We start from the raw sequence: 27325 nt of genomic DNA on the forward strand, positions 1-27325 counted from the left end.
CTGAATTTTATTCACCAATTGGCAACTAATGATTAAAATCATCAAATTATCCAAGTATTCAATATGAATCTTAATTTGGAGACGAACACAGAATGTAGGTATACAAGTGCAATATAGAGACGATGAAGAAATACAGAAGGTGTTACGGAGGTTTACAGCTCTACAGTAGGTACCAGTACAAAGGGTAGGTGTATTATATTATGTCTTGCTGTATTGGCCTTCGACTTCTCGAGGGTTAATTTGCAACTCATCAGTGGGACTACTACGACACAGAGGAGCACAGAACCAACAAGACTCTGGAAGGATGGCATGCAAGAATCAAGAAGCTACTTGGAAAACCCCATCCGAATGTTTTTAAAATGATCACATTTTAACAACAAGAACAAAATATTAATGAGATTAGAATCGTTCAGTATGCTGGGGGGACAGGAACCACCAAAGAAATGATATAAATATGCTCAAATCCAAAGCCAACTCCAGGAATTATCATAACAATCTATAACACCATTGTTATGTTTTTAATCCATTTAATCCCTAGGAGCTGGATTCCCACGAAGTCATCGAAAACAACCTCGTTTAATCCATTATGGTCAATAACTGCGCCTTCGTGGGAATAAACCCACATGGGGACCTTAAAAGGCAGGCCACACGGTTTTCACGAATTCAAATTTGATAAAAATAGCAGAAGTATCAAGGGTGGATAATTTGACTATGTGTCTTCCCTGTGGATGGATCCAGAAACTAGTGGAGTAGAATGAAACGATACCATTAGGGATACCAAGAATGTGCCACAAGGGACAATTTTAAGAATAATATACACAACGACTTTATGCAGTCTATTCCAGACGTTTTATCAAAGCATTTCCTATCTTTATCAACAGCATACAGCAACAACAAAGAAACATTTAAGACAATTTATTGACTCCATAAAAAAAAAATTCATATCAACAAAAATATAACAAATAAATATACATATAGGCATTTTATATTTTTTAACCGGTATTTAGTTTTAAAAGCTAATGCCAACTTTTAGATTTGTACATTGTTAACATATGTAGTACAAAATCATTATAATATAAATATGGTTATTAATAATATCTAACAAGAATATAAAATGATACAAAATTGTGGCATTCGTCATATATAATACAATATATGCCCTCATAACCTGAGTATATCAGAGTTACATCATGATATTCCCAGGTTATAATGAGGTTTTTAAAAAAAAGCTATGAAATATTTATTATGAAATATAGCAATAACCTCTAGAAGTTAACTTTTATAAAAAAAAAAGAAACTTTGCATAAAGCTGGTCAAATATGTTCCAGTGAATTTAGTAAATAAGGATTTGAACAGTTCCAGTAATAATCCTAATTAAATCTAATTTAATATACAATACGGAAATATATGTGCAGTACCAGTAATAACTCCAATAAAATTTGTAAATAATTTCATTTTATATACAAGATGTATGAGAATTCCCTAACAATTAACAGTAATAATTGACAAGTTGTCTTTCTCTACCAGTGTATAATCTGGCATAAACTGTGAAATATCACTTATAAATAAGTACAACAGAACATATTATAAAGCAGTCAATATGCATCATATTAAACCATTATTTCATATACTAAACAAATCAAACTATAATCCCACTTTTATTAGAAGTGTTTATGAGCAATCAAAATTCTATGGACAATAAACATGTGGTTATAAGATGTACAACAAATATTATCTTTAAAGGGCATTGCTTGATAATGGTGGGAGTATCCTCATTGAAACATTGCTGTTGATAAACCTAGTGAATGTTATCCATAAAGCTGTCTGTTATTACAACAAATAATCATTGTCAATTCGTGCAACTAAAGTAGTCATTAGTTCATATCACTAAAATAAAACAATATACTCTATTTTTGTAAATTTTCTAATGCTAAACTTTGAAGTTTTTTTGTTTGTTTTACTAAATGCTAATGAGACTATACAACGATGTAAAATGGTAATAACTAAAGTAGTCATTAGTTCATATCACTAAAATAAAACAATACACTTTATTTTTGTAAATTTTCTAATGCTAAACTTTGAAGGTTTTTTTGTTGGTTTTACTAAATGCTAATGAGACTATACAACGATGTAAAATGGTAATAAAAGGAAATGAACAAATCATTAATTTAACAAAATAGATTATATATTATATGTGTGGTTTAATGATCAGGAGCATATTGAACTTGCACGAGGACGTCCGCCCAAGTGTTGTGTCAATAGGCTATATTGCCATTGCCTAATGTCATGCTCGAGACCATTAAACAACTTAAAATAGAGATACTATCCAGCACGCGCATTTCAATGAAATCGTCATGCTAATCCAATATTTGAACTAGTATAAATAATGTACGATTAGCCTTGCTGCCTGTACATTATATTAAATAACGGTACACGAATATCAAAGGATGGCATCTATATTTTAACATGGGTTTATTCATGTGCATAACATTTATTTAATATTACAAAATAAGATATATTTCTTTTTTTTGTATTTATATTTTGTAATATTTTTAGTTGTTTTCTCTGGGTCAACTTATTTGTACCCTATGCTTGGTTATACATGGATATACATGTAATATTAATCTTAGACAATATTTTAACAAAATATCAAAAATTCAAGGATTTATAATCAATTAGCACTAATATACAATACATTAACTAACCACTGCCAATGTCGTTACAGCAGAAAATGAAATATTTTGGCGTATTTACCTAGGCCTACTGTAGTGTTATTCCACTACCTTACTTGGCAGACAAGCGGGCTACTAAAACCGCCTTCATTTCTTTAGCAAGAGCCTCCAACTCAACAATCTTTTCTCGCATTTTTTCATTTTCTACCACAAGGACATTAGCCTTGTCTTCCATTTCTGTGAACTTGTTCTTCCTAATTTCACGAGACCTTTTTGAAGCAATGTTATTTTTTTCCCTACGCACGCGATATTTATTTGGGTTAGAACAACTGGCCTCGGAAGACTGGTCAGTATCATAAGCATCTGGTGCAGAAGTCAATCTAGGCTTTTTGGCACTGTAGGCGTGGTCTGGTGTGGTGGTTAACACTGGGTTGGTGTCAATTTCCACGACCTCTTCAACGTCATGCCATTTACGTTTATTTGTTGCAGAAGTGCCATCGTCCACTGAAACAGTGTCAGGCGTTACGTCTGCAACTGGGATTGACTCCTGCAAATAAACAAACCATGCATGCCATTTTTTTAATAACAATATTTACAAACAAAACATTTAAATTATGATAATTTTAGGCAACAACTCTTTTGTAAATACTTTTCAATTTTTGGCTCAGAAATGTGCGAAAGTTTTCTGTATTATATGACAGAAATGTTTGCAAAAAGCCAAAGAATTAAAAATAAATACTAACCTCCATTAGATATGCAGAAAGATCAACAAAGCTGTCAAGACTAGCTTCGGCAAAAGGATCCATTTCTCCAAATAAAGGGTTGAAATTATTTAAACTCAAAATATCTGATCCATTATCAATGGCTGATAAAAGGTCAGATGCCGTGTCGTTGCCAGTAACATGGAACTTGTCACTAGCCTGGTCTGAAAAATACAAAATATGCCAAAAACAATAAGTATATTTTTAAAAATAAATATATTTGCTTCATAAACAGCATTAAAATATCAATGTGCAAACTTCATTCACAACTAATGGCAATATTTAAAAAAAAAAAAATCAACTTACTGAAATAAGATTCTAGTATTACTTTGACTTTAGACACATGCACCCGCAGAAAGTATTGAGGACAAAGTTAATATTCAAGTATTCTTGAATATGAATTCATACATAATTATTTTAAATATTTTTCTTTATTAACTTAAGTTGCCCCTCTGTGCATTAATTAATTCAGGTTATAATAAAACGAAAGTAATTTGGAAAATCTATTGTTTTCAGAATTTGCATATCATTGACTGCATCAGCTGTCTATATAAACTTGACAATTCAGTGTTAAAAGCATAATGAATTTAAAAGAGAGTAATTCCCCTTAAATTATAATATTGCACCACTGGGTGTCATCATATCTATTTCTATTTCAATCAGTTGTGAAATACTGAACTACGAATTTATGCTGACCTCAACATATTTAGTCACGTGACGACAACTGATAAACAAGAAGGTAAATAAAAGGTAGGCAACTAGATAGTCGTGATCACCAAGACATTCCACGCATCGCTGATAACATAAGTATGTATTTATAGCTTACGCGCAATTGAATAAAGGGCGTTCCGCCGACTGATAAATAAATGGCTTAATGGCTTCAGTTCACGTTATTTAATGACGTACAAAAATAGAATGACAATCGCCCGCGGCCATTTATATGCCATTCCGGTCGAAACTGGATAATTTTAAAACGTTTAATTTGTGTTCATTTTATAAATTGTGTAGTAAATGTACTTTTACGAAATGCGGTCATAATTACCTTCGTCAAATAGGCCACCGGTCTTCTGGTCCAAATGCGGTACGATGTTGTGTGAAGTGTCCAACATTTTTTGTGCCATCTTTGAGATCCTCCTTAATCTCCAACCAGTCAACCAGTTCGTTTAAATCTTTCGGAAAATACTCCCCAGAGGGAACCAATCTAATTTCTTCACCCTGCATGTCCATGAAATGGCCTGCCGACGCCTCCTCGAGATTAAAGTTGTTTGAAATCTTGTTTGATTTACTTGTCTCTCCGATGTTGTAGCTTGTATATTTACTCAGCTTGATGGAATCCTTTGCCTATGCGGCCGTCGGTTGCTTGATCCAGCCCTGAAATTTCATCATCAAAATATATTAACAATTGTAAAAAAAAATGCCGGTAAAACCTATATTATTGGATTTAGTCAAATCATTTTAGACAGTTTAACATGATTTTTGATCAATCTGACAGCGCGTTTACTTGCCAAAGATTTTAGTTTGTTAGATTTTTTTATTCTGTTTAATTTTATATGCATATCTAAGTATTTCTTTCTAAATTATACCTGAAATTTCACGCTTTCCCTCTGGTTTCTAGTGCGGTCTATCTAATGTCTTAACTTCGTCTTTTCTCAGTATTTTATGGTGCAATACCTATTCTATTTTTAGTTACTTGCGTGTCGACCAACCAATCACAGTTGAAGGAATGGGCATGTTGGTTAAATATAGAAATAACCTATACGTCATCATTAGCCAATGAATCGAGAGAAAGTCGTATAACCGTTCTAATGTTAATACACACTCCCCATTATTTTGTTCACTTATATATATATTAAAATTGATTTATTGAATGACATCTCTAATGAATATTTTTTTTCAAAAGTCAATACATTTATACAACACTAAGTTTATGATATTTAATTTTCAACAAATGTCTTTATGGATATTTTTTGTAGAATATGGATATGTGGCGCACGGATACAAAGACTAAAAGCAAGATTTTGACCTCCTCATTCATATAACACATCCCAGGTCATTGGTTGAGGTGTTAGGTCACTTATTGTAATTTTAGATGCTATTTATAACAACGCTAACGAAACAGCACCCCGCTTTATTTCCAAATAGATGTTTAATCCAAAAATATATTACAAAGATTATCGATAAGTTATGTTATGAATTTTTTTATAAAGAAAAGACAAAGTGCAAATAAAAGCATCCAGCCAATCATATACGTCGATACATGGACATTGGCACTACATCCGGGTTATCAGTAAAGGGGAAAGAGATATCAGCCATTTTGGAAAAAATAATTGTTTTTGTGCTTCATGTTTTGCATGTTTACATTATACATGTTTTGAAATTTCCGTTTGGCAAAGGTTGCAATGGCAGAAAACAACACTTGGACTTCAAAGAAAATATGCCGTGAATAGTATAAGCCTGGAGAGATAACAAAATGAATGTGTTTTTCGAGGTCAAGCTTATTCTGTTCTTGTTGCAGATTGTGTCACTTCCAATCAGTTGTAAGTTTTAACACTCGTATCTTGCATTATTATTACACTTGAGGAGGTGGCCACTACGATTAGGCCGAACTTATAATGATCAACAGGAAACAGTGGTCATTGCAGTGAGTTAATAAACAGTCGTACATCAAACAAGGTCGATAACTCATTCAAATTCCACCCTATCCCCTCTGTTCTCAGTACTGACTGTCACACACAGTACGTACTGTCAGTAGGCAAGGACTAGCGGAGAGTTTGATTTTCATTTTTCCCATTTGTCCTTTCCCACGAATTTTAATATTAATTACTTCAAAATAGAAATCATGAAGTGCAGGTCCACTTTGACATTATGATTAATAGCTGCCCCACAGTAAAATACTATGGGACAAGGCTGCATGACATGCAGCACTATTTTAGTATTTAGTATTTTTAAAGGAGCTAAATCGCTAATATTTGGGACCTAGAAATTGACCCAAATGGGTCGCAACGCATATAATAATGTAATCTGATTGTATATGATTTATGAACTGATTTATATTCAACTGTTTCCGTTTTGACTCTTAATTTCAAATCAGTTAGGTCCAGCGAAATTTGGCATGAGTCTCAACCGAATAGAAATTTCTAGCGTCTGGTTATTCCAGTCAATTGCGCATGCTCTCCAGATAAGTTATGCCATCGCCATATGACATGAGTTGTAGAATATGTCTAGCCTCGCTCTTTTTGGTCACTTGTTACAAATGACGATGAAACGCACTATGGGTACACGATTTGTGTACCAATGGTAAAATGGTTATTTTGTCTTAAATATTGGATATCAGAAGCTTACCTTTTCCCGGTAAGATAACAACATCAATGTTGATTTGAATTGACAAATAATTCGTGTTTTCAGCGTGTAAGACTTTGGATGAATGATATTGAGTTAGAGACTTAGCTACTTTAAGTTACCCAAATCCACCTTTATTTTAACATGTAGGTCTAATGATTTACATCAATATTTGCTATCATACCGTTCTTTATGCCATGTGACTTTTTTAATTTAAAATCATGTTTTGTATCAAAATGAAAAAATACCCCAAGTAAATTTTAGTTGTAACCAAATCCATTATTATTTCAATTCACTTATATCAATATTTGGGTATCCAGACAACTCATCCCAAATACAACTCAGCCCAAGACCACTCATCCCAAAATAGAAGACCACTGTGACCTGTACCCCTTGGCGCAGATTTGTAGAGATTCATGGATGGAATAGACCTTGCTCAAGACAAAAAGGCATTGTTTTCAGTTTCAGATAATAGTTTTAGCACAAATGCACTTGCTAAAATTCACAGCAGCATTCAGTTACTTGTATGTGTGTTGCATACATGTAACTTCTCCATCTAACTTCGTTCAAGATGAGTGGTACCATTTCTATTGATATGGTACTAGACTGTGAGTCTTGATAATGGCAGATTCATTCATGTATGTTCATTATCCAAACTGATAATCTGCAATTGAATATTTATTTTAAAATTTTTAACATGTGAATGTAAGAATAGGCTAACAGCTCATAAAATATTAACACTTTCTAAATGATGTACATAAATGTGAGCTGCTCCTACAAAACCAGACTCTTGGTCATTTTTATAAAAATAGAGCTGGCAGCTCTGTTTGAATAGTCCACAGTCTATAAGCTTTCCAAAAATGCAATTCTTTTTAAATTTGTCATACAAAATGAGGTTGTGTGGCAAGCGCCTGGTTTCGTGGGAGTTGGTCACATATGTATACAATCAAAGACGAATCATTTATATTTTCAGATGTTCGGAGTGAAAATCCCGCTGTTTTACCTGTGTTAGAGTGTGAAAAATATGACCATACATGTGATCCAGCAAAAGAAAAGTGTCAAACAGTGGACAGATGTGTTCCACATGGCCCAGAGGGAAAGGTTTCTTGTTATGCCTCATGGAGAAATGGAACAGATGGATTCAAAAATATGAAAAAAGGATGCTGGTTGAATTCTGAAAACTGTCTGAATGACACAGAGTGTATTGAAAATACACCAAACAGAGAAATATATTTTTGTTGTTGCCAAAAGCCTATGTGCAATGGTCGCTTAACCTTGAGACCAGTTATTAGTCCACCAACAACGACGTCTAGCTCCACGACCAAAGTTCGTGAATCAGGGGATGGCCAGTTGATGCGTACATTGATGTATTCTATTGTACCGATATTAGGAACAGCTTTATTAATTGTAGTCATTTTCTGGATGTGGAGATGGCATCAGCGGCGAACAACAATTTATCATGAACAGCTTCCTACAGCAGACCCCGCCCTGCTCAATACACCATGTGATGAGGCATTGCGACCTCTTCAACTTTTAGAGTTGCGTGCTAGAGGGCGTTTTGGGGCTGTATGGAAAGCTCAGCTTATCAGTGACTTTGTAGCAGTGAAGATATTTCCACTGCAAGATAAACTTTCATGGGTATCAGAACACGACATTTACGTTTTACCTCAAATGAAGCATGAAAACATTTTGAATTTTATTGCTGTTGAAAAACGAGGTGAAAGTTTAAACACCGAACTATGGCTCATTACAGAGTTTCATGAATTGGGTTCTTTATGTGACTATTTAAAGTGTCACACCATTACTTGGAGTGAATTATGCAAAATTGCGGAAAGCATGGCTAAAGGTTTAGCATATTTACATGATGAAATTCCAGCTACAAAAGATAAATTAGCAAAACCTGCTGTTGCACACAGAGACTTTAAGAGTAAAAATGTATTATTAAAAAGTGACTTAACTGCTTGTGTAGGAGATTTTGGATTAGCTCTTAAGTTTGAACCAGGAATCAGTCCAGGAGAAACTCATGGATTGGTAAGTTTTTGATTGTGTTTAATGTAGTAACCGGGTGAAGAAATGTATAAGTTGAAAGTTCTTAACAGTTGTAATAATTGGCTTGTTTGTTTTTTTGCAGAAAATTATTGTGTTAATTTCTGAACAAAGACAGAAACAACCGCCTTATTCTGTTAAAGCTCAGTTGTTCATTTAAAGATGCATTATGTAAGGTGTACATGTAGATAAAGAGCTGAGCTATATTATTTTAAAAATGGATAATGATAAAGGAATACATGTATGTATTGAAAATTTCAGTCAAATTACTTTGTTCTGCGTAAAATTATGATTGGTTGAAGAATGGCATAGTCTCGAATTTCATAGCTACCATTGTAATGATATTAAACAAAGTCTCAATTATCATTGTAATGATAATAAACTAATAAACAAAGTCTCAATTATCTATTTTTAGATTAAATCATTAAATGGCAATAGTCATAGTGTTTCAGTCCATTCCAAATAAATGCCATCCGATGGTCTAGAGAGTTAATTACATGGGCTTGTCATGTGACATGTATATGTATGTCTAAATAATAATTTATATTTCATTTGAGGCCAAAAAAAGGATCTGCAATAGGCATGTATTTAGATATCACATAATGCATCATTAATCCCAAAATTTTCATATACATGTATCTTTTGATAGCCTGATGTTGTAAGATACGAGCTGTCACATCTCACCATTGATTACCATTTTAATTGATTCATCGGACATCAAAATTCCAAAATTTCAATTAATACAGTGTACATTATTTTACCTAATTTTTTTTTTTTTTCTTTTTTTTTTTTTTACCATTCCATTTTACAAGATTTAACATCAGTCTTCATCGTCAAGCAAGATGTTCAACAAACAATGGTACAGAAAATGACCATTTTCTTTTTTTTTGGTTATATTCAATTTTAATTCATTCATTTTCTTTTTTGTTTTATCTATGGTAACCAAAAGCATTATTTATAGTTATATTCATGTACAACGTTAAGGTTATGATGTAATACATGTACATGTTCTCAGCATGGCTTTGGGAAGAGTGTGACACAAACATTATATTCGATAACCATGTTTTACTGGACCATTTCAGTTTGTCATTGAGTTTTATTGTTGAATATTTAAATGAGTTATTACGTGCATTTGAAATTTTTACTGGCGGAAAACTTTTATTTTTTTGATAACTTTGCCAAATTAAAAGATCTTTAGATTAAGTGGTATTCTCACAAATAATAACTGATCATGCACAGGTCACAATTCAATGGAATACAATTACCAATATTGTTTATTACTGAGTGACATTCCGACTAGGCTTCTCAATTCTTTATCAAGCAATGATAATATTGGTCAGCAACAAACAGTAATTGTGACCTTTCCAGTTCAGTTATGAAATGCCATTGAAATAATAAATGATCATGTTTATCTCAGTAATTTGTTAATTATTGTGTTTTATTTCTATTTTTCAGGTGGGTACAAGAAGGTATATGGCACCAGAAATTCTTGAGGGAGCAATATGTTTTAATAGGGATGCCTTTTTAAGGATTGATATGTACGCTTGTGGTCTGGTTTTATGGGAGCTGGTAGCTCGTTGTTCAGCACGCGATGGTAAGTTTGTTCAGAAGTAAATAAAACTATGTGCATGTACATGTACATTGGGAGATAAATGCTGTAATTGGATAAATTAGAGCAATTATGTTCCGGTCGACAACATTAATGTTTCTGTAATGAAGAAGAATAGTTGTTGCCTATTTAAGATGGTTTATAGATATGTATACAATTACTTTTAGATGTCACTTTAGGATTGCAAAGTGCCAATTTATGCCGAAGAAGGGTTTTGACTGGTGTCAAAAATGCTGAAATCTTCAACACACAGCCATTTTGAAATTGACATCATCATCCCCTTAATCATCAACATCAGCTTCTCCCAGAAAATCATCTTGATGTTGACACTTTGAAATCATCAACAACATCTTAACCCTTGCACTTATAATTATCATCATCAACTTCTCCCAGGCATTTGAAATCAGTAACCTCCTCTTTTCCCCTTGTACTTTGAAGTCATCAACATCATCTCCTTGACACTTAAAAAAAGCTTGGTTAGACTTCATGTATGTCATTTAAGTTATGGTCACAAATCATCTCTTTTATAACACAATGTTCTACATGTATTTTATGATAATATGAGATTTATTTGATATATTCACAGGTCCTGTAGAGGAATACATTTTACCATTTGAAGAAGAGATAGGTGCTCATCCTACACTTGAAGAGATGCAGGATATGGTCGTTACCAGAAAAATCCGACCAGCTATTAAAGACAATTGGCTCACTCATCCAGTAAGATTTCGTTCACGTTTACAATTCATATCATAAGAGGGTTGTGGATCATATATTATTATTATCAATGTACATTTTTAAAGTGCACGACTTCATGTGCACTTTACAAAATATGGTACAGAAAATTAAATTTACAAATAAACGATCAAAATACAAATAAGACATCCATGTAAACATTGAATCAACTTAAAATCTTCTATATTTCATTAATTCATAAACTATTAATACTGATCGATAGTAAATAATTTGAAAATTCACTGTTATGCATGAATTAAAATGAATGATGTATCACCAAGGAAAGGCCTCTAAGATTAAGTATGATTTCAAATTGTGTAGGTTGCATGTGTAAATTGGTGACCTACCCCTTACTACATGTACCGCAGCTCTTTATCTGATTAATTTGAGATTTTAAAGTCCAAATGAATTTATTTTAGTGTCACTGACTGTTGATGTCAACATGTTATTACAATCTGGGCCCTGTTTCTCAAAATCTTAACTAAAGATAAAATCAAATTTTAGTAGATACTTTAATTTTGATGGGCTAAGCACTAAAATCAATCTAATATTATCCAATCAAATTACTAAAATTTGGATTTGATCTTAGTTAAAATTTTGTGAAACAGGCCCCTACTGTCTAATTTTTGAAAGCAGATCTAGTCACTGATTACAGTGTGATTACTTATTGTGAATAAGCTTATATTACTGAATGTTGTGTGACAAGATTTGTCAGTTGTAACATCTGTGGGTATGACATGTAGAGTGTTTCTAGATGCGATGAGAAACTAATATCCAGTGTAAAATTGGCAGCAAAAGATCTTTTTGTAGTTAGAATTTGAAGAATTACACTCATCGTAACCATAGAAATAAAAATCATCCCATAATGATGCATGTAAATCATCTCAATGAGATGTTGAATCACCATTGCCATTGTTTTAAATGCATTTGTTAGTAGAGCTACTCTAATATAAATTATGTCAAAAGTACATTTTTTCAATAGATCTAATGATATAGTAAACATCTATTAAAAATAATAACAAACATTTTTTGTAATTACAGGGACTGGCAGCTCTCGTATCTACGATAGAGGAGTGCTGGGATCAAGATGCTGAAGCCAGATTATCGGCGGGTTGTGTCCAGGAACGCATATCTCAGCTATCTCGTAATGTTAATGTATCTACCTCCATCAATCAGATGCCAGATGTTGTAATACCTCTCGATATGGACCTTCCTCCTAAAGATATAAGTATATAGACTGTTAGAAATAAACACCGGACATACTTATTCTAAGACTAAATACCATTTCATATTGGTCTTGCGATATATACACTCAGAACATTTGTATTCGCGGCTTAGATATCGCTTGTTTTTACAGAATAAATCATGCGAAATTGTCTTATGAAATATTTTCCAAGACCCAAAGTGAATTCATCAACTGATATATAGATGAATAAAACCTTGAATTTGGAGGGTTTTTTTTTTAAGATTTCACAAGACACTCTTCAAAACTGTTATGTTATGTATGGACAAATAAGATTTCAAGTTATATTCTTTACTGTTCATAATCATGAAATCTGTCTGAAGTCTTTAACTCCCCCCAAAATTTGAACTGAATTAATTTGCATTTTTTATTTTGCATTGAAGAGTTGATAGTAGAGTACTTGTACAATGAACCTTGTAATGTTCTACAAACTGTAAGACATTGATAACAAGGCTGATAAGAGTATTATTAACCCAGACATATTTGTTGTATACATGTATATATCAAACTTACAAATACATGTATTTGTGTTTAGACATCATCGATTATCATAGGGTTGTTTAAAACTTGACCACTTTTGATTGATTTTAATTCTTCAACATTTTGTTTGAAACATTTTGCACTGTTCTTTATAGGTTGTAATTTGCGATCACATCTCTTAGATTCAACAAAGTGAACTAAATTTATGCTAAATGTTATTGTTTTTAGAAATGTAGAATTGAGGTCTGTAATTATCACGACTCGTTTATTTAACAGTAGCTTCATAAACAGATCAATTTCAATAAATTTAAAACTACTATGGTAATATTGATTTAACTTTTTAGGTATTATATACGTGTATAATTTGTTGTTGATTTAGTAAACCTTCTGATCTTCCGTTGTAAATCAACAAAATCTTTGGAAACTTTGACGCCCAGTTGGTCCACACAATGACAGTTTTGGACAGAGATGTTATGGATATAGAGCTTTTGTTTTTAGGAACAACGCACTTCAAAAAAGCCCAAGACTCTGTCAATTCAAGTTTGATCAACCTGAAATTTGACATGCTTGTTTTTTTGGCAGTTTTGCATTGATTATTGATATGACATCAGACCCGTGTGTTTTAAGCATTAGATCTTTGTTGATTTGACACAGAATGATCCATTATTTTTTTTTTACATGTACAGGTTGTTATATTGAACTGTTGAACAGTTGGGGGTTTATTTAGGTTTTATTAATGTATATTAAAGGCAGCTGTCAATTCTAAACGTTTAATTTCTGTTAATTAAAAACTTTATCAGACTTAATGGTTTGAATATTACTTTGATTATAACTCTAGGCCTATTTCTTGGAAGTTGTGCTAGAAATAACAGTGACATTATTCATGAAAACTTAAACTAAAATATTTTAAAGATTCATACTTTTGATTGGCTAAAGGTTAAAATCTTTGTATATACTTTAGCTCTAAGCCAATAAAAAGTCTGTATTTTTCAAATACATTAAATTAAGTTTTGGTGAATAAGATCCCAGATTTATAAGAATTTTGCTTTAGTATAAATAGTGTTCAGTTTTTAAGCTGGAGACTCATGAATAATAAGAATAAGCTGTAACTTTTAGCTATTATTGCACGTTATTGAATTCAGGTGATAATTTGGTTCTGATAATCTGTTTTGAATTGACACAGTACATTGTCCATTTTGAAACAAACTAAATATCAAGCAAGGTGTGCCTATTTAATAAAATGAATTACTTAATCAGGAACAATTACAATGAATTTGACCTCGTTTGGCATATACAGGTATCAACTAATTCTCACTATGCATAGACTTACGATAAAATGGAGTGCCTCATAAAATCATCAATATGAAATTTTATACAGTAACAAGAACTCTACATATATCAATCTTTTATAATGTTTACTGATTAATTAGCTTACTGTGCTCAAAATAGTAACTAGTTTGCATACGGTTGCAGTCCCTTGGGCACTTTGATTACAGTTCCTGTGGCTACATGACAATGTACATGTACATGGCATAGTGTTTGTATTTATGACCAACCAGAAATCAAAACTGACATCGCTAAGCAGTTTTTGTATGTCTTCAACAGTGTCTTTAATAGATATTGTTAGTGTTTTAATCATCTCAATAAAATGTTTGGTTTTTAAAAATCATGAGGTATTTTAGTCTTTGCTGCCATAAAAAAAAAAGAAATTAGTTGTATTTTGTTACCTGTTAAATATCTACATGGCGGACATCATGATATAAAATTATAATGTTTTACTTGACAATCTATTTGATTTAGATCTATGTTTTGTAAAGATTTATCATGAAAGACCATGGATGTACATGTACCCTACACTATCTGACCATCTCTTAGACCTTAGCAATTTAAACCCTCTAACCTAAGGGTCTTTTACATTGATGAGTGAAATCAATATGATTCTGTTCAATAAAACATTGTGATTAATTATTTGTAGCTCTCATCCTTATTTTAAAAGGAATTTTTGATGTTGCCTTTTAGGTACATCAACAAAAAGTCAAGTGTCAGATCATTTAGCAGTTTGTAATCATAAATCAAGGTCCTCAAATCTTTTTCTATTTTAGAATTTTCATAGATTTTGTTAAAATTGTTAAAAAAAAAAATCAAAGTGGTCTATCTGCTAAATCATAAAGAAATTCTTCGAATTAGACATTCAAAATCCATGTATTTTAAAGACAGATTTTTTTTTATTTTAACTTATGGCTAAGTACAGGTAAATGGCATCAAGTGATTGTGACAGATTTTGATATTTATTTTAGAATTTTCATGGTAAAATGGATGACAGTGAGTCAACCTAGATTGTATTTGTTTAAATACAGGGTTTTTTAAACTCCCGTTATTCATTAGTGTTTAACATTGGTTTATAATTCATTACCATCTGCTTAGTTGTGCAGATTATTGTCAGGGGGTGGTATTCAAGAAAACTTAAATATTTTGGAAGCTATTGTAGTTTTGAAAAATGATTTTGGTACTTGAATATTATTATTGGCTGCCCAAAATCTTTTGCTGTAAGCTGCGATTCTTAATGTCATAATTTTATCGATTAATTTGAAAGATGTGAAGACAATTGTGGATGCACCTGTTTCATTGGCCAAGAACTAAATACACGTTTTAGCTCTTGGCCAATGGAAAAGCTGCATACTTGAAGCATTTTAGTCTTAAGTTTTCATGAATAAGTCTCCCAGAAACACAGCAACTTGCCTACCAATTGTCAGCGTGAATTGTTAGATCTATTTCACATGGCCACCTGCAGATTTTGTCATAGCTTACAAGATGTAAACAGGGCTAGCCCTAATCCTAACCCAAGACCTAGCCCTAAGCCTTACCCTAACCCATAATCCTCGGCAACAATCATGTGCCGTAACCCTATTTATATCTCGTGACCATGGCTGTGTTAAATAGATCTAAGCCATCGTGAATAATGAATTGTGTACCATTGCTATATCATGATGCCTGTTATTATTTTATACATGATAATATTAGACGACTTCGTATACTTCATTTAATGTATAGTTATTATTATTATTATTATGAAGTTTTAAATGGATTAATTGTATAATGTCTAAAGATCAAAATTACATTTACAGGGAGTAAACTGATTTCATTCACAGTAAAATATTTCTGTATATTTGTCTAAAAAAAACTTTTTTTAAGTTGGTTATACTGTGTAGGTTGATAGGTGCCATGTCTGAGGGAAAGTATGCTTACTTTCTCTATAATAGATACTGCTTTATGCCTTTTTTTTTTTAACAATTTTGTTTTCTTGAAAGGTTTTGTATCATGTGAATGTTTTTTTACACAGAGAATAATGAATAATTTTTATTTTAATCAAAGCAGATGTTTATAGTTTTTAATTTATTTTTTTCTAATTCGGTTGTATTAAGCATTGATGTTTTAAAATGTGGAAGGAAGAAATGAAGCTATGAATGGAATCAGTTTAAAGTTGTATATAATGTATATATTACGTAGAAGAGATCTTTTACTATTTAAACATACTTGTTTTAAAAGGCGTCTTATATTGCATGTCATGTACAGAAGTAGTTAATCCATTTTCTATAAATATATATATAAATATATCATTTCTCTATGTACTTATACTACTATTAGCACTTCTTAGGTCAGTTTATATTCTAAGATATACATAATTATTTGTATACTTTATTATTATTAACTACTTTAAAATATAAACCTTGAACTCTAGCATGGTACAGGGACAATGATATTTATCTTTTTTTGAAAGGAATTCTTATGATTGATTAGACCATTTTGATCCATCTATCCACATATTCCTCGTTTGATTAGAACTTGACATTTGCCTTAGGAATATGTCTGTCCTAGCCAATTGGTTATATATACTAAGTAAGAAAGAAATATGGGGAAGAAATAGTTCTTGCTCTTTTACATTCAAATTTTTATCAGCTACAAGTACTTTTTGCTTTAATGAATGAATTTGGCTATAGTTAAATCATAAAATTTCTTGACTTTTCCAATTATCTGTTTGTCTTGTCCAAGGCAATTGGTTATGTAAGCTTAGACTGAGAAAGAAAGAAGTATGGGGAAAAATTTGCACTGTTTATTAAAATATTTATCTATTCTAAATACTTTACTTCTTTAATGAATGAATTTGGCTTTGGTTGTAAACTTGTAATACATCATAAAAGTTCATTAGTTTTCCAATTCTCTGGTCTGTTGATGAGGAAGATACGTTGGTCTGATATTTAGTGATATGGTTGTCCCTGTCAATATTGCTAGTTTTAACAAACCGGTTATGAATGTTTTATAAATTATCATAGAGTCTATGTACATGTTTTATGCCAAAAATTTCTGACAAAAACTTTTTAAAAATCAATTTTTACCTCAAATATATCCTTGTTAATAGATATTTTAAATGTATATGTTTAATACTTTAGTATTAAGTTAGAGAAATGAACTAACCAGTCTGACTTGATATTTTAAAACACTTGTTTTTAAACACATATTGCTAATGTTTTATACACAGGGAATGATAGAACAATTTTTAAATTAATCAAAGCAGGCACTTTTAATTTAGTTATATTTACGATGAAATATCTTTCTGTCTTTACAAATGGTTTGAAAATTGTATTCTGGTTAGAGTTTTTAAACTTGAAATCAGATGATCCTCATTTATCCATTCTTTTTAAAAGAAATTTGTTCAAATTATTACCTAAACACAAAATATCTTGTGTGATTACAGTGTATTCCTGACCATTTCTCCCTCTCCAGGGATCCCTTTTCTAATGCCAGAGTATTTGAGATAATTTCATTAATAAGAATCATCTGATGAATAGTTTAAATCAGATGGAGATAGTAACTAAATCTTAACATAAGTTTTCTTTTTTAAGTTTATAACTTCAGTCTTAAGACTAACTGATGTAATGGCAAACTTGTTCACATATGTGACAAAATTTAAGAAAAAAAATAGGATATTTTCTATTCTATGCACATAAGTTCCTCTTGATAGTAAGTCAGTTAATTGTCTATTGAATATTTTGAAGCATTTATATATATATATATAAATATATATATATACATCATTTATTTGTATGTTAATATAATGTACCTTTTATGTTTTATTTTTATTTTTGAGCATCACTCATCCCGATATTTGACAGTGTAACTAGTCCCGTGACAATCAGATAAGACGTTTTTTTTTTATTGAACACAAGAGTTTAAAACATTGTATTTAGAAGTATTTTATTTCTGTTCCCTTCCCCCAATCCCACCCCCCAATATCAATTACTCGATTCACCTTTTATAGATTGTTCACTGATTATTATAAATTCTCTACTTGAGCTACATGCGTCGCCAAAATTCTAAACCAGAAACTTTTATTCAATAGGTAGTTCAAACTGCCTGACCACTTGTAGACCACTGTGGTTTGAAATTGGCAAAACAACACAGTGATCATTATCTGTCACTGATACCTATTGGAGATGTAGTAGAGTTGAGATATTTGGGATAAAGAAAGACCAATTAATAATCCTAGAACAATCTATTTTAGGGAATATGGTTATTGATATTTGTCTGTTACTGCTGGAATATTGTCCTTCAAATTGGATTATATGATATACCTCGATTTGACTTGATCACTCGCTTTTACTTCTTCTTAGTAGGTAGAATTTCAATATTTAACAACATTGGTAGCTAAATAAACTCAAATGTCAACCATACTGTCTCTATCTATTGAAGGAGATTTTTATTTTTGATACATAATGGTAGAGCAGTATGGCTGCTTTGAATCATTGTATTTCATGTTCTGCGTTGGTTCTCCAGGGTTTTAATTGTAACATAGAGACGAGAGACACACAGACAATGAAATGATTTGTATAAATTCTTAATGGCAATTTGGATCAACGGGTGATTTGTGCTTCTATGTACATGTATTTTGTGTAGACTGTCATTAATTAATAAACTACAGTGTTTGTTAGAATCATTTGTCTTCCGTGTTTTATATTTTTGTATATCCCTGTAAAAGTCCTTGGCAGTTGGAATCTGATATAAGAGTAGGACATAGTTCCGCTGCCCTGCCAAAATTTCCCTTATAGCACACTGCATAGTGTATGCCTTTCTTCATTAGCCCAGACGGAGCAAAACAGCAGGACATTAAACCCCATTTCATTTGCATTTCCCTGTAAAAATTTCCTAATGCAAAGTGAAGGGAGAAGGGTGTGTTGGCCACTTTGTAAATCTCTTGTTGAATGCAATTCTTTAAATGTAGTGTGGACTCTCAGTATTGGCTTTTTCGGGTATAAGGTAGGCTGTGGGAAAACATAGGTTGCCAGGCAATGAAATGTACTCATACTAAGCTTAGTTGTCTGAGCTGTGCATAAAGTTTGTAACTATTTGATGATTTTCAAAACATTAGATGCTAGAGTGTTCACAAGATTTCACAACAAAGGAGCATAACTTGAGAAATGATCATCTAAAACTTTTCAAAATCAATGGCTGTCTTGATAAAAGCAGGGCTAATGTTTTTTTGTCTAATCCACAGCCTGACTAATGTGAATCTGTGCAGGAGCCATGGTGGGTGGCTGAAGGAGTAAGACGCTGGCTTGCTAGCCTGGAGGTTGCAGGTTCGCTCCCACTGTTGGCCGAAAAAGTTTATTAGGATTTTCCGGCGTGGTTTCCCCTTGTCAATGGTGCAGGACGGAGGGTCCGATAAGGACAACTGTCTAGTCATTCAGATGGGTTGAAAAACCGAGGTCCCATGCACGTAAAACAGCCCTGTCAGTTGGAATTCGATATAAGAGTAGGCTGTAGCGCTGCTGTCCGGAAAAAATTTCACTGCATGGCATATGCTGGTCTTCATTAGCCCAGTCGGAGCAGAACAGTAGAATGTTAAAAAAAAACCATTTCATTTCATTTCATTTGGAAGACTAAATTTATAAAGAATACACAAATGGATAGTTGATATATACTGTTTTAATCACACACTTGTATACAATATGATTACATACATAGTTTTAGTCTATATACTTGACTAGAAATTATCAGATTTATTTCATTGTAATTGGGACAGAATTGTACCGGGACTCTAGAACCATACACTATGCAAAATTGTACTTATCCCAGTATCAAAATTTTAATTTTAGCATCAAGATGTACATCAAAAATATTAATTTTTAAATATTTACATTTACAATCAATCAGGAAATGTTAAAATTGAGAAATTTACAGTTTTGGATCTTTGAGTAGTGCCTACAAACATAGAAATTTACATAAATTGTAACTAAAATCTGTCATATTTTATAACCACACACATCTTTTCCTAATAATACGGATCAAATGCACCAATAGATGAAAACATTAAATCAACGAACATAACAGGACAGTACTCATTCGCTCAATAATACATACAACAGGGGCACATGACAGGTCTGAAGATAGAGGTGGTATAACCATAGTCTATATCATAACATTACTACCAGTATTGAAATGGTATATTGTTTTAATGGCATTTAGTAATACCCAGGTAACATTTCTATGGAATACAGTTACTGCTTATAACTGAGAGATGTTTTGACTAGCCTCTCCTAGTATTTATCAAGCAATAAAAACGAGAGAAGCCTAATCGAAACATCGCTCAGTAATAAACAGTAACCTTTGTAATACAATTGGTATTATAATATGTAAAAATATTATCTCCCTTTAACTTTGTCCCTCTTTTTTAGGGAAACATCCCCCTTACACATCCCTTTTTTCTAGTACATCCCTCTCTTTCTAGGTGCACCACCACTCCCACCTCAGACCCTCTTTTTAAAAATTAAGATCTATAATGCAAACATAATATGATAATAACATTTGTTTCATACATAAGAAAATTATATTCAATTTTTTCAACCTTATATACATAAATAACTATTTATAACGGTTATAATATTTTGTTTTACAAATATTCTATAAAGACAGAAATAGTGTTGTTCTGTAAGGTACATATCTATATGGTCTATATCCCACAATCTACAACCTTATGGGACTTATCAATTGTAATATAATAGAAAGACTCTACTAATAGGTAATATAACTATAGGTTAATATTCAGAAATAATTTCACAGATGTAACTCTGTTAAATGCTGATTAAATATTCTGCTCATTTAATCCTGTACACCCATTTTAAGAAAATTGGACACCGTCCATTTTATGTAATATATGGTAGAAAGTTCTATAAATATTGCCTAATATTAGGCCATATATAAAAAAATATTCCGGTTCTCAGATACTCCCATGTGACATAAAAAATAAAAACGGGTCTCATTATTTACTGCATGTAAATATTTTCCTCCAGTTACAGAAAGTAAAAATTTGAGTGAAACCGGAATTGTACCCTAGACTCAATTATCAAATATATGAGCCTGATAAATGTTATAGGTAATCATAAAAACTACTGGATAATCATGCATTCAACAACATGATGAGTAATGACTTGAAATGGTGATGTTTATGAGAAGTCCATTAGTGATTCTTTGACAAAATAAAAAAAAACCCTCATCTGCCGTCAGATTTTCAGGAATTATTGCCTGTTAACCAGAATATTTTTTTTGTATGGCCTTAAAGATGGTGTATTTAATCTGTAAATAACAAGTCTTCATCGTAATCATCGGCCAACAGATTATTTCCCTGTTCTATTAATAAACCAGCCTGTTTACGATCCTCTGCTGCCTCTTCTTTTATTTTTCTAATTGCTTTCTTCTTTTCCTGTACTTTCTTCAATCTGTGAGCAGAAAGACATATTGAACTGATTAATCTGAGAATATTATTTATACAACACCCGATGTTTAGCGTAATAAATTCATGCCATTATTCCTTGTTACTTTGCGGACATAAAATGTTAATTCAAAAAGATAAATGATTCAAGAATGTCATGTTGATGTGGCATATTGATGTGCTTCGGTTTAGTATGCCAAGGTCTCAATGGATCAAAATATCAGCGTTAAAATGAAGCCGCACCACTGTAAGTCTTGTTTTTTGTTGGGTTTTTTTTTTGGGGGGGGGGGTCAATCCACAATATTTACCTATAGAACTCCTCACGTTCTCTTTCATCTAACTCTGTACTGATATAACTTAAGGTTCTTTCTATTTTTGGAATGATAACTGAAAACAGACAGACATTAAAAATCTTGAGGGTAGACACAAAAATATTAAACAAATGAAAATAATATTTACATGATGATACATGGGAAAGAAAAGTTACTGAGTAACTTCAGTACAAGTCGATCTTACAAACTCAAGACCACTTGCAATTACATCTGTCTTATAATCTACCTACAGACACTTGGCACTACATAATTGCCCTTTTAGATATACAGAAAACTATTGGTTCCCTCATTGCCATCCATAAAAATTTAACAAAACATACTTCATCACAATCTATTAGTGAAAGACTTATCTGTAATTCTTAGTTTATACAAATACCACACCATTGAAAATGTATTGGGTTTTTTCAATAACTTATCATGTACTGTAGTATTAACAGTAACACATTCAATGGGATTTTAATAATTTACCAAGTTCTATACTATAGCATTAACACGTCTTTTGGTGTTTTTTTAATAACTTACCATGTTCTATAGCATTTAATGTATCTATTGGCTATTTCAATAACTTACCATGTTCTATAGCATTAACGCATCTATTGGCTATTTCAATAACTTACCATGTTCTATGGCATTAACATGTCTATTGGTTATTTTAATAACTTACCATGTTCTATAGCATTAACACGTCTGTTGGTTATTTTAATAACTTCATCTAACGTAACAAATGATGTCTGTAAAGATGCTAGTTCAACTAACAATTGTATAGCTTTAGCATAATTCTTCTTTAATCTGTCTATCTGTTGTCCACCTCGAGATAAACCAGTTAATTCATATGCTGTAATGAAGTAAAAATAAATATTTTATAGTGTTATAATTAGAATCAATCTGATTAAAACACTGATCCTCTTTTGTTTCATTTCTTATAGTTCAGAGAGAGAGAGAGAGAAATGGGGTTTAACGTCCACTCGACACAAACTAGGTCATTTCGGGACTAACATATGGTTTAATTTTATTTCAATAATTCGCTTGCGCGTAGGGGTCTTTAGCAGTGGGAGGAAACCGGAGGACCCGGAGAAAACCCACGAAGTTGGACAGACGACCCTACTCCTTGTCACGTACAACCGGGGATTCGAAACCACGCCAGTCGACTCAATGACACTGACTTCTAGTTCAGAATTTCGTTTTATTTGTCTGTACTACACTAGGATCTGGAAGAGTTGTTATATAACCTGAGTTTTACTAGAACCTGTCAGATCTTCATGTAGTGCAGGCCATCGAAATTATAAAAAAAAAAAAACGAAATATAGATCTGTATTAATCAGATTGAATTAGAATTTGACATAACTTCAGTCTTTGGAAATACTAGTTATCGTGTGATACTGTATTGATTTGATCGATTTTGGTCTTTTCTCATTGGAGCACAAATCAAATCTTTGGCGCAAATAGACTGTTTTTATTAGCAATGACTTGCAATAGCAACAGCGGCTAACCTACTGTCAGAAATACAAAATCAACCAACGGAATAATTGACAAGATCTCAATGGTAAAACCCATCACTAAACTAAAAACTCTACCAAAGGAATAATTTTTACCAGATCTCAATGGTAAAACCTATCTCTAAAAACCCTCAAGAAATTGCATGTAGTATCATTTTTTTTAATATAAACTATATTTCATTCACAGAAAAGGATTAAGGAACAGGCTTAGGCTAGGTCTATATTACCTCTCTCCTATTGAGTTTGTGATATATTGGTGGTATCCACGGAAGATTACTCTTGAAGGCTGTTTTAACTTAAAAATTATTGTATTTATTGATAAATAAAAAACTTACTATCAGCTCCATCTTGATAATGTTCAAATATTGGTAAATTTACACCTGGAAAAAAAAAATATTAATAGGTAATTGTCCTCTGTAGAGATAGACAGGGAGAAATGGGGTTAACATCCTCTCGACATACACTTTGTCATTTTGGGAATAACATATGGAACTAACTTTTATTTCAATAATTCACCTGCTTGTAGGGATCTTTAGCAGTGGGAGGAAATCGGAGGACCCGAAAAAAAACCAGGGAGAAAACTCAGTTCATTGTGTCGAATTATCAATGCCTACTTAACTTAAAGATACATTGTGGGAGATTCAATAACGAGTTGGCAGTTCTCACTATAATAGTTAAAAACTAGATAATGTAAAGGAAATTTTTGCTGAAAATTTCATTCAAATTGATCCACTATGAACCGAGAACAAAGCGATTGAATTTCCGCCTAGCCTTGGTCATCATCACTAAAGTCAGTATGATAAACAGCATAGTCTTGATTATCCATTTAATCGTTAAATCGTGAAGGAAAGTTATGCAGTAAATTAGCTCACAATCCACTAAAGATCGCAGCCTAGCAATGCCATCTAGAGTTGATTATGGTCTGGATAGGTTAATTAATGTCTAATTAATAATTTAGATAACATTTCAGGCCTAAAGAAAGACCTGCAATAGACAGATTTAGCTCTTGCATAATGTATGTTTAATTTTACTGATAACATAGCCAAGGTCCCATACTTTTCATGGTTTAGAATTTTTTTATTTTGCTGACACTTTCAAATATAAAATAATGCAGATCCCATAAAATTACAAACTGTACCTGCACATGCATGCAGAATCATCATCATTAAAACTAGTTTAAGAGAAAGCGATAAAAGTGGTTCAATGTTCACTCTACACAAACTAGAGCATTTCGGGCTAATATAATATAACAAAATTTTATTTCAATAATTCGCTTGTACATAGGGGATCTTTAGCAGTGGAAGAAAATTAGATGTCCTAGAGGAAACCCATAAGGTTTGGCAAGCTTGGGATTGAAACCATACCTCTTGAGTCTTGACACTCTGAAGCACACACCTTGCATGTCGACTTACAACTGGTCATGACAAGTGTAGTTCAGTCAAATTCATGACAATCTCTCTCAGGCAAAGCATTCATTTCTATATCATTTCACAGTATTTTGAAAGTGTTTGGTAAACCTATATTAATTGTACAACAATAACATACTAACCAGCAACATTCTCCTTCTTGCTTTTAACTTTGATTTGAGCTTTAGTCACATTCTGTAAGATCATGTGATTTAAATCACCTGTAGCAAACTTAGCTTCTGCTAAAGAGAATGAAGCTGTCTTCATAATATCACCCATTATCATTTTAGTCTGAAATCAACATAAATGACTGTAAAGTCTTATATCAACGCTTTTAGTCGAAAACACTAAGTATACTTCGAGAATTGTGTTGAGTATTTATTCTGCTTCCATTTAATACAATTGAAAAAGTTTATTTAGTCTTTGTGTGTATAGGAGATGTGAAACGGGAGTAGAAACACAATACAAAACAAACAGTACCGGTATACTAATTTTTGTATATGGCGGTCATTTAGGACAGAGATCTATTCTCAAAGAATGAAGTAGATGGATCTCTGTGTGCAGAATGTGTGTGTGTAAGTCCATACTTTCTGAACTTATAATTAATTATCAACCCACTGTACATGCATATTACAACATTAACAAGTCAAGAACATAACATACCTCAATGATCTTTTTCAGGATATTACGAAATCTAAGAGTTAAAGCATCAGCTTTTTTCTTTAACAAACTGTGACCCTTTTGTGCTCCCTTCAGTCTGGCCTTCATAATGGTCAAGGCCCTATAATTATATAAAATATAATATTACTAATACTTTGTGGATTTCATCTTGGTAATATAAAAATATAATTTTTTTAAATATTGCCATAATGTGCATAAGTTAACAGATAGGCCTAACAAATCTGAAACTAATCAGTATGGTATATAGGTTTGAATTTAATCCATTAAGCTGCCACTTCTTTATTTCAAATGGATTAATTATTCATGTTACCTTTATGTTTAATAACTTTTAAAGGCTAACTAAGAATCAGTGTAATATATATGATGGATTTCATAAGTCTTAGTCTTGCAGAATAGTGGGCCAAGGCCTGCCGGTACATATAATAGACAATATTCATATAACTTTATGGGTTGGTATGTGTATATCAATCTTAAAATGAAATGGAAAGATATGTCTGTAATAAATGAACTGTCTGAAGATAGCAACCAAGCTATGTCCCATATCCATTCAATGAAAATGAAGAGTCATTTCAATGTCACCATTATTATGAATCCAATATGGCAATACTTGAACATCGAAACATCGGGACAAGTTTATTATTAATACGATGTCAGTAGGGATAACTAAGCGCCATAATAATATTAATTAGAACAATTTCACTGAAAATTTGGGATTTCTTAAAACATTTTTTAGTTGTCAAGTGATCAGACAGGGTGAGTGAGGAAAAGAGATGACAGTCCATCATGCTCACGCTAATATTATCTCGTGATCAATTTCTATGAGACTCGGGTTTGATATACCTCAATTAACTATTTGGATATTTGAACAAGGATCTATTTAGATAATAAGATAAGTAATCATACAAGAAATAAAGATATTATGCTTACATTCTTGAAGGGAAAACGTTGAGTTTTTCGGACATCTTGGACAGTTAAAAATATTGATCATGTGATGTATCACGTGATTTATTATATTGGAGTTGTTCCCCTTATATCTATGGATTAAAGTGATCAACCCACCCAAAACAACAAAATCGGCATTCGATTCGTCGACTAAATAAAACAAGCAGCAGAAAATGACAGGTGTATTTTTCCATCAAAATTTAGGACTGGATAATCGTTGCGTGAAAAGACCCGTATAGTTCAATGAAATGAAATAAAATACTTTTCTGCACCCGCTGGGCTAACGAAAAAAGACATTGCTGTTGAGGGAAATTTTTCTCCGTCAGCGGTGTTTCTACCGCCTCTTAGTCAAATTCCAGCTGTCGTGTTAAGGGCTCTTTCAGGTGATTACGGGTCCTCTCATTTTCGTTCCATCTGAACAACTAGACACTATTCCTCCCGTTCTTCTCCGCTGAACAAGGGTAAATGAGACTGGAAAATCCCGATGAATTGACTCATTTTCACCAGAATCATACACACAAGAAAAGTTTTTAATGTGCCGTGGAAAAAATGTGTCCAATCATTGAGAAAATACCATAGAGGGCTATATCAGTAGTGGTTCCAGGAATTTTTGCAGGAGAGGGTTTGCCAGGTTTCTGAGACAATGTACCTGGGGGCGGGAGCAGTCCTTTTTTTTTCTTTGAGAAATACATGGTCTCTATCGTCATTAAAATTTGGCGTATATACATACACACTGAGCTTTTTAAAGAAAGAAATTCAAAACCCCGTTTTACGTCAATTTTTATTATGAATTAATACGACCACATTGTGTTTTAATTTCAT

General features: G+C 32.3%; 2 protein-coding genes and 1 long non-coding RNA gene across 3 annotated transcripts; 1 reads left to right on the plus strand and 2 right to left on the minus strand.

Annotated features, from left to right (window-relative positions):
- Positions 1–900: 900 nt before the first annotated feature.
- LOC126820845 (uncharacterized) lies at positions 901–5169 on the minus strand. Its single transcript, XR_007680160.2, has 4 exons — positions 5017–5169; positions 4476–4804; positions 3416–3597; positions 901–3219 (listed from the first exon to the last, which is right to left on the minus strand). It is a non-coding gene; the product is annotated as an uncharacterized LOC126820845 (long non-coding RNA).
- A 438-nt stretch (positions 5170–5607) lies between these two features.
- Positions 5608–18874, plus strand: LOC126820824 (activin receptor type-2B). Its single transcript, XM_050548956.2, has 5 exons — positions 5608–5970; positions 7746–8803; positions 10274–10412; positions 11014–11144; positions 12201–18874. Exons 1-5 carry the CDS (start codon positions 5904–5906, stop codon positions 12393–12395), a joined length of 1590 nt encoding a protein of 529 aa, XP_050404913.1. The 5' UTR covers positions 5608–5903; the 3' UTR covers positions 12396–18874.
- A 969-nt stretch (positions 18875–19843) lies between these two features.
- On the minus strand, positions 19844–26580 carry LOC126820840 (V-type proton ATPase subunit D). Its single transcript, XM_050548973.2, has 7 exons — positions 26489–26580; positions 25544–25661; positions 25024–25171; positions 23810–23854; positions 22643–22813; positions 21955–22033; positions 19844–21653 (listed from the first exon to the last, which is right to left on the minus strand). Exons 1-7 carry the CDS (start codon positions 26521–26523, stop codon positions 21506–21508), a joined length of 744 nt encoding a protein of 247 aa, XP_050404930.1. The 5' UTR covers positions 26524–26580; the 3' UTR covers positions 19844–21505.
- Positions 26581–27325: the final 745 nt, after the last annotated feature.

This window comes from Patella vulgata, chromosome 5 (genome assembly GCF_932274485.2).
Source record: "Patella vulgata chromosome 5, xgPatVulg1.2, whole genome shotgun sequence".
NCBI lineage: Eukaryota > Metazoa > Mollusca > Gastropoda > Patellidae > Patella > Patella vulgata.

Coding starts and splice junctions, on each gene's coding strand:
- LOC126820824 (XM_050548956.2), top strand. CDS start 5,904: ATGAATGTGTTTTTCGAGGTCAAGCTTATTCTGTTCTTGTTGCAGATT. Junction 8,804..10,273: donor CAGGAGAAACTCATGGATTG/GTAAGTTTTTGA, acceptor TCTATTTTTCAG/GTGGGTACAAGAAGGTATAT. Junction 10,413..11,013: donor TCGTTGTTCAGCACGCGATG/GTAAGTTTGTTC, acceptor ATATATTCACAG/GTCCTGTAGAGGAATACATT.
- LOC126820840 (XM_050548973.2), bottom strand. CDS start 26,523: ATGTCCGAAAAACTCAACGTTTTCCCTTCAAGAAT. Junction 22,814..23,809: donor TTATCAAGATGGAGCTGATA/GTAAGTTTTTTA, acceptor ACTTCATTACAG/CATATGAATTAACTGGTTTA. Junction 21,654..21,954: donor GAACGTGAGGAGTTCTATAG/GTAAATATTGTG, acceptor TTCTGCTCACAG/ATTGAAGAAAGTACAGGAAA.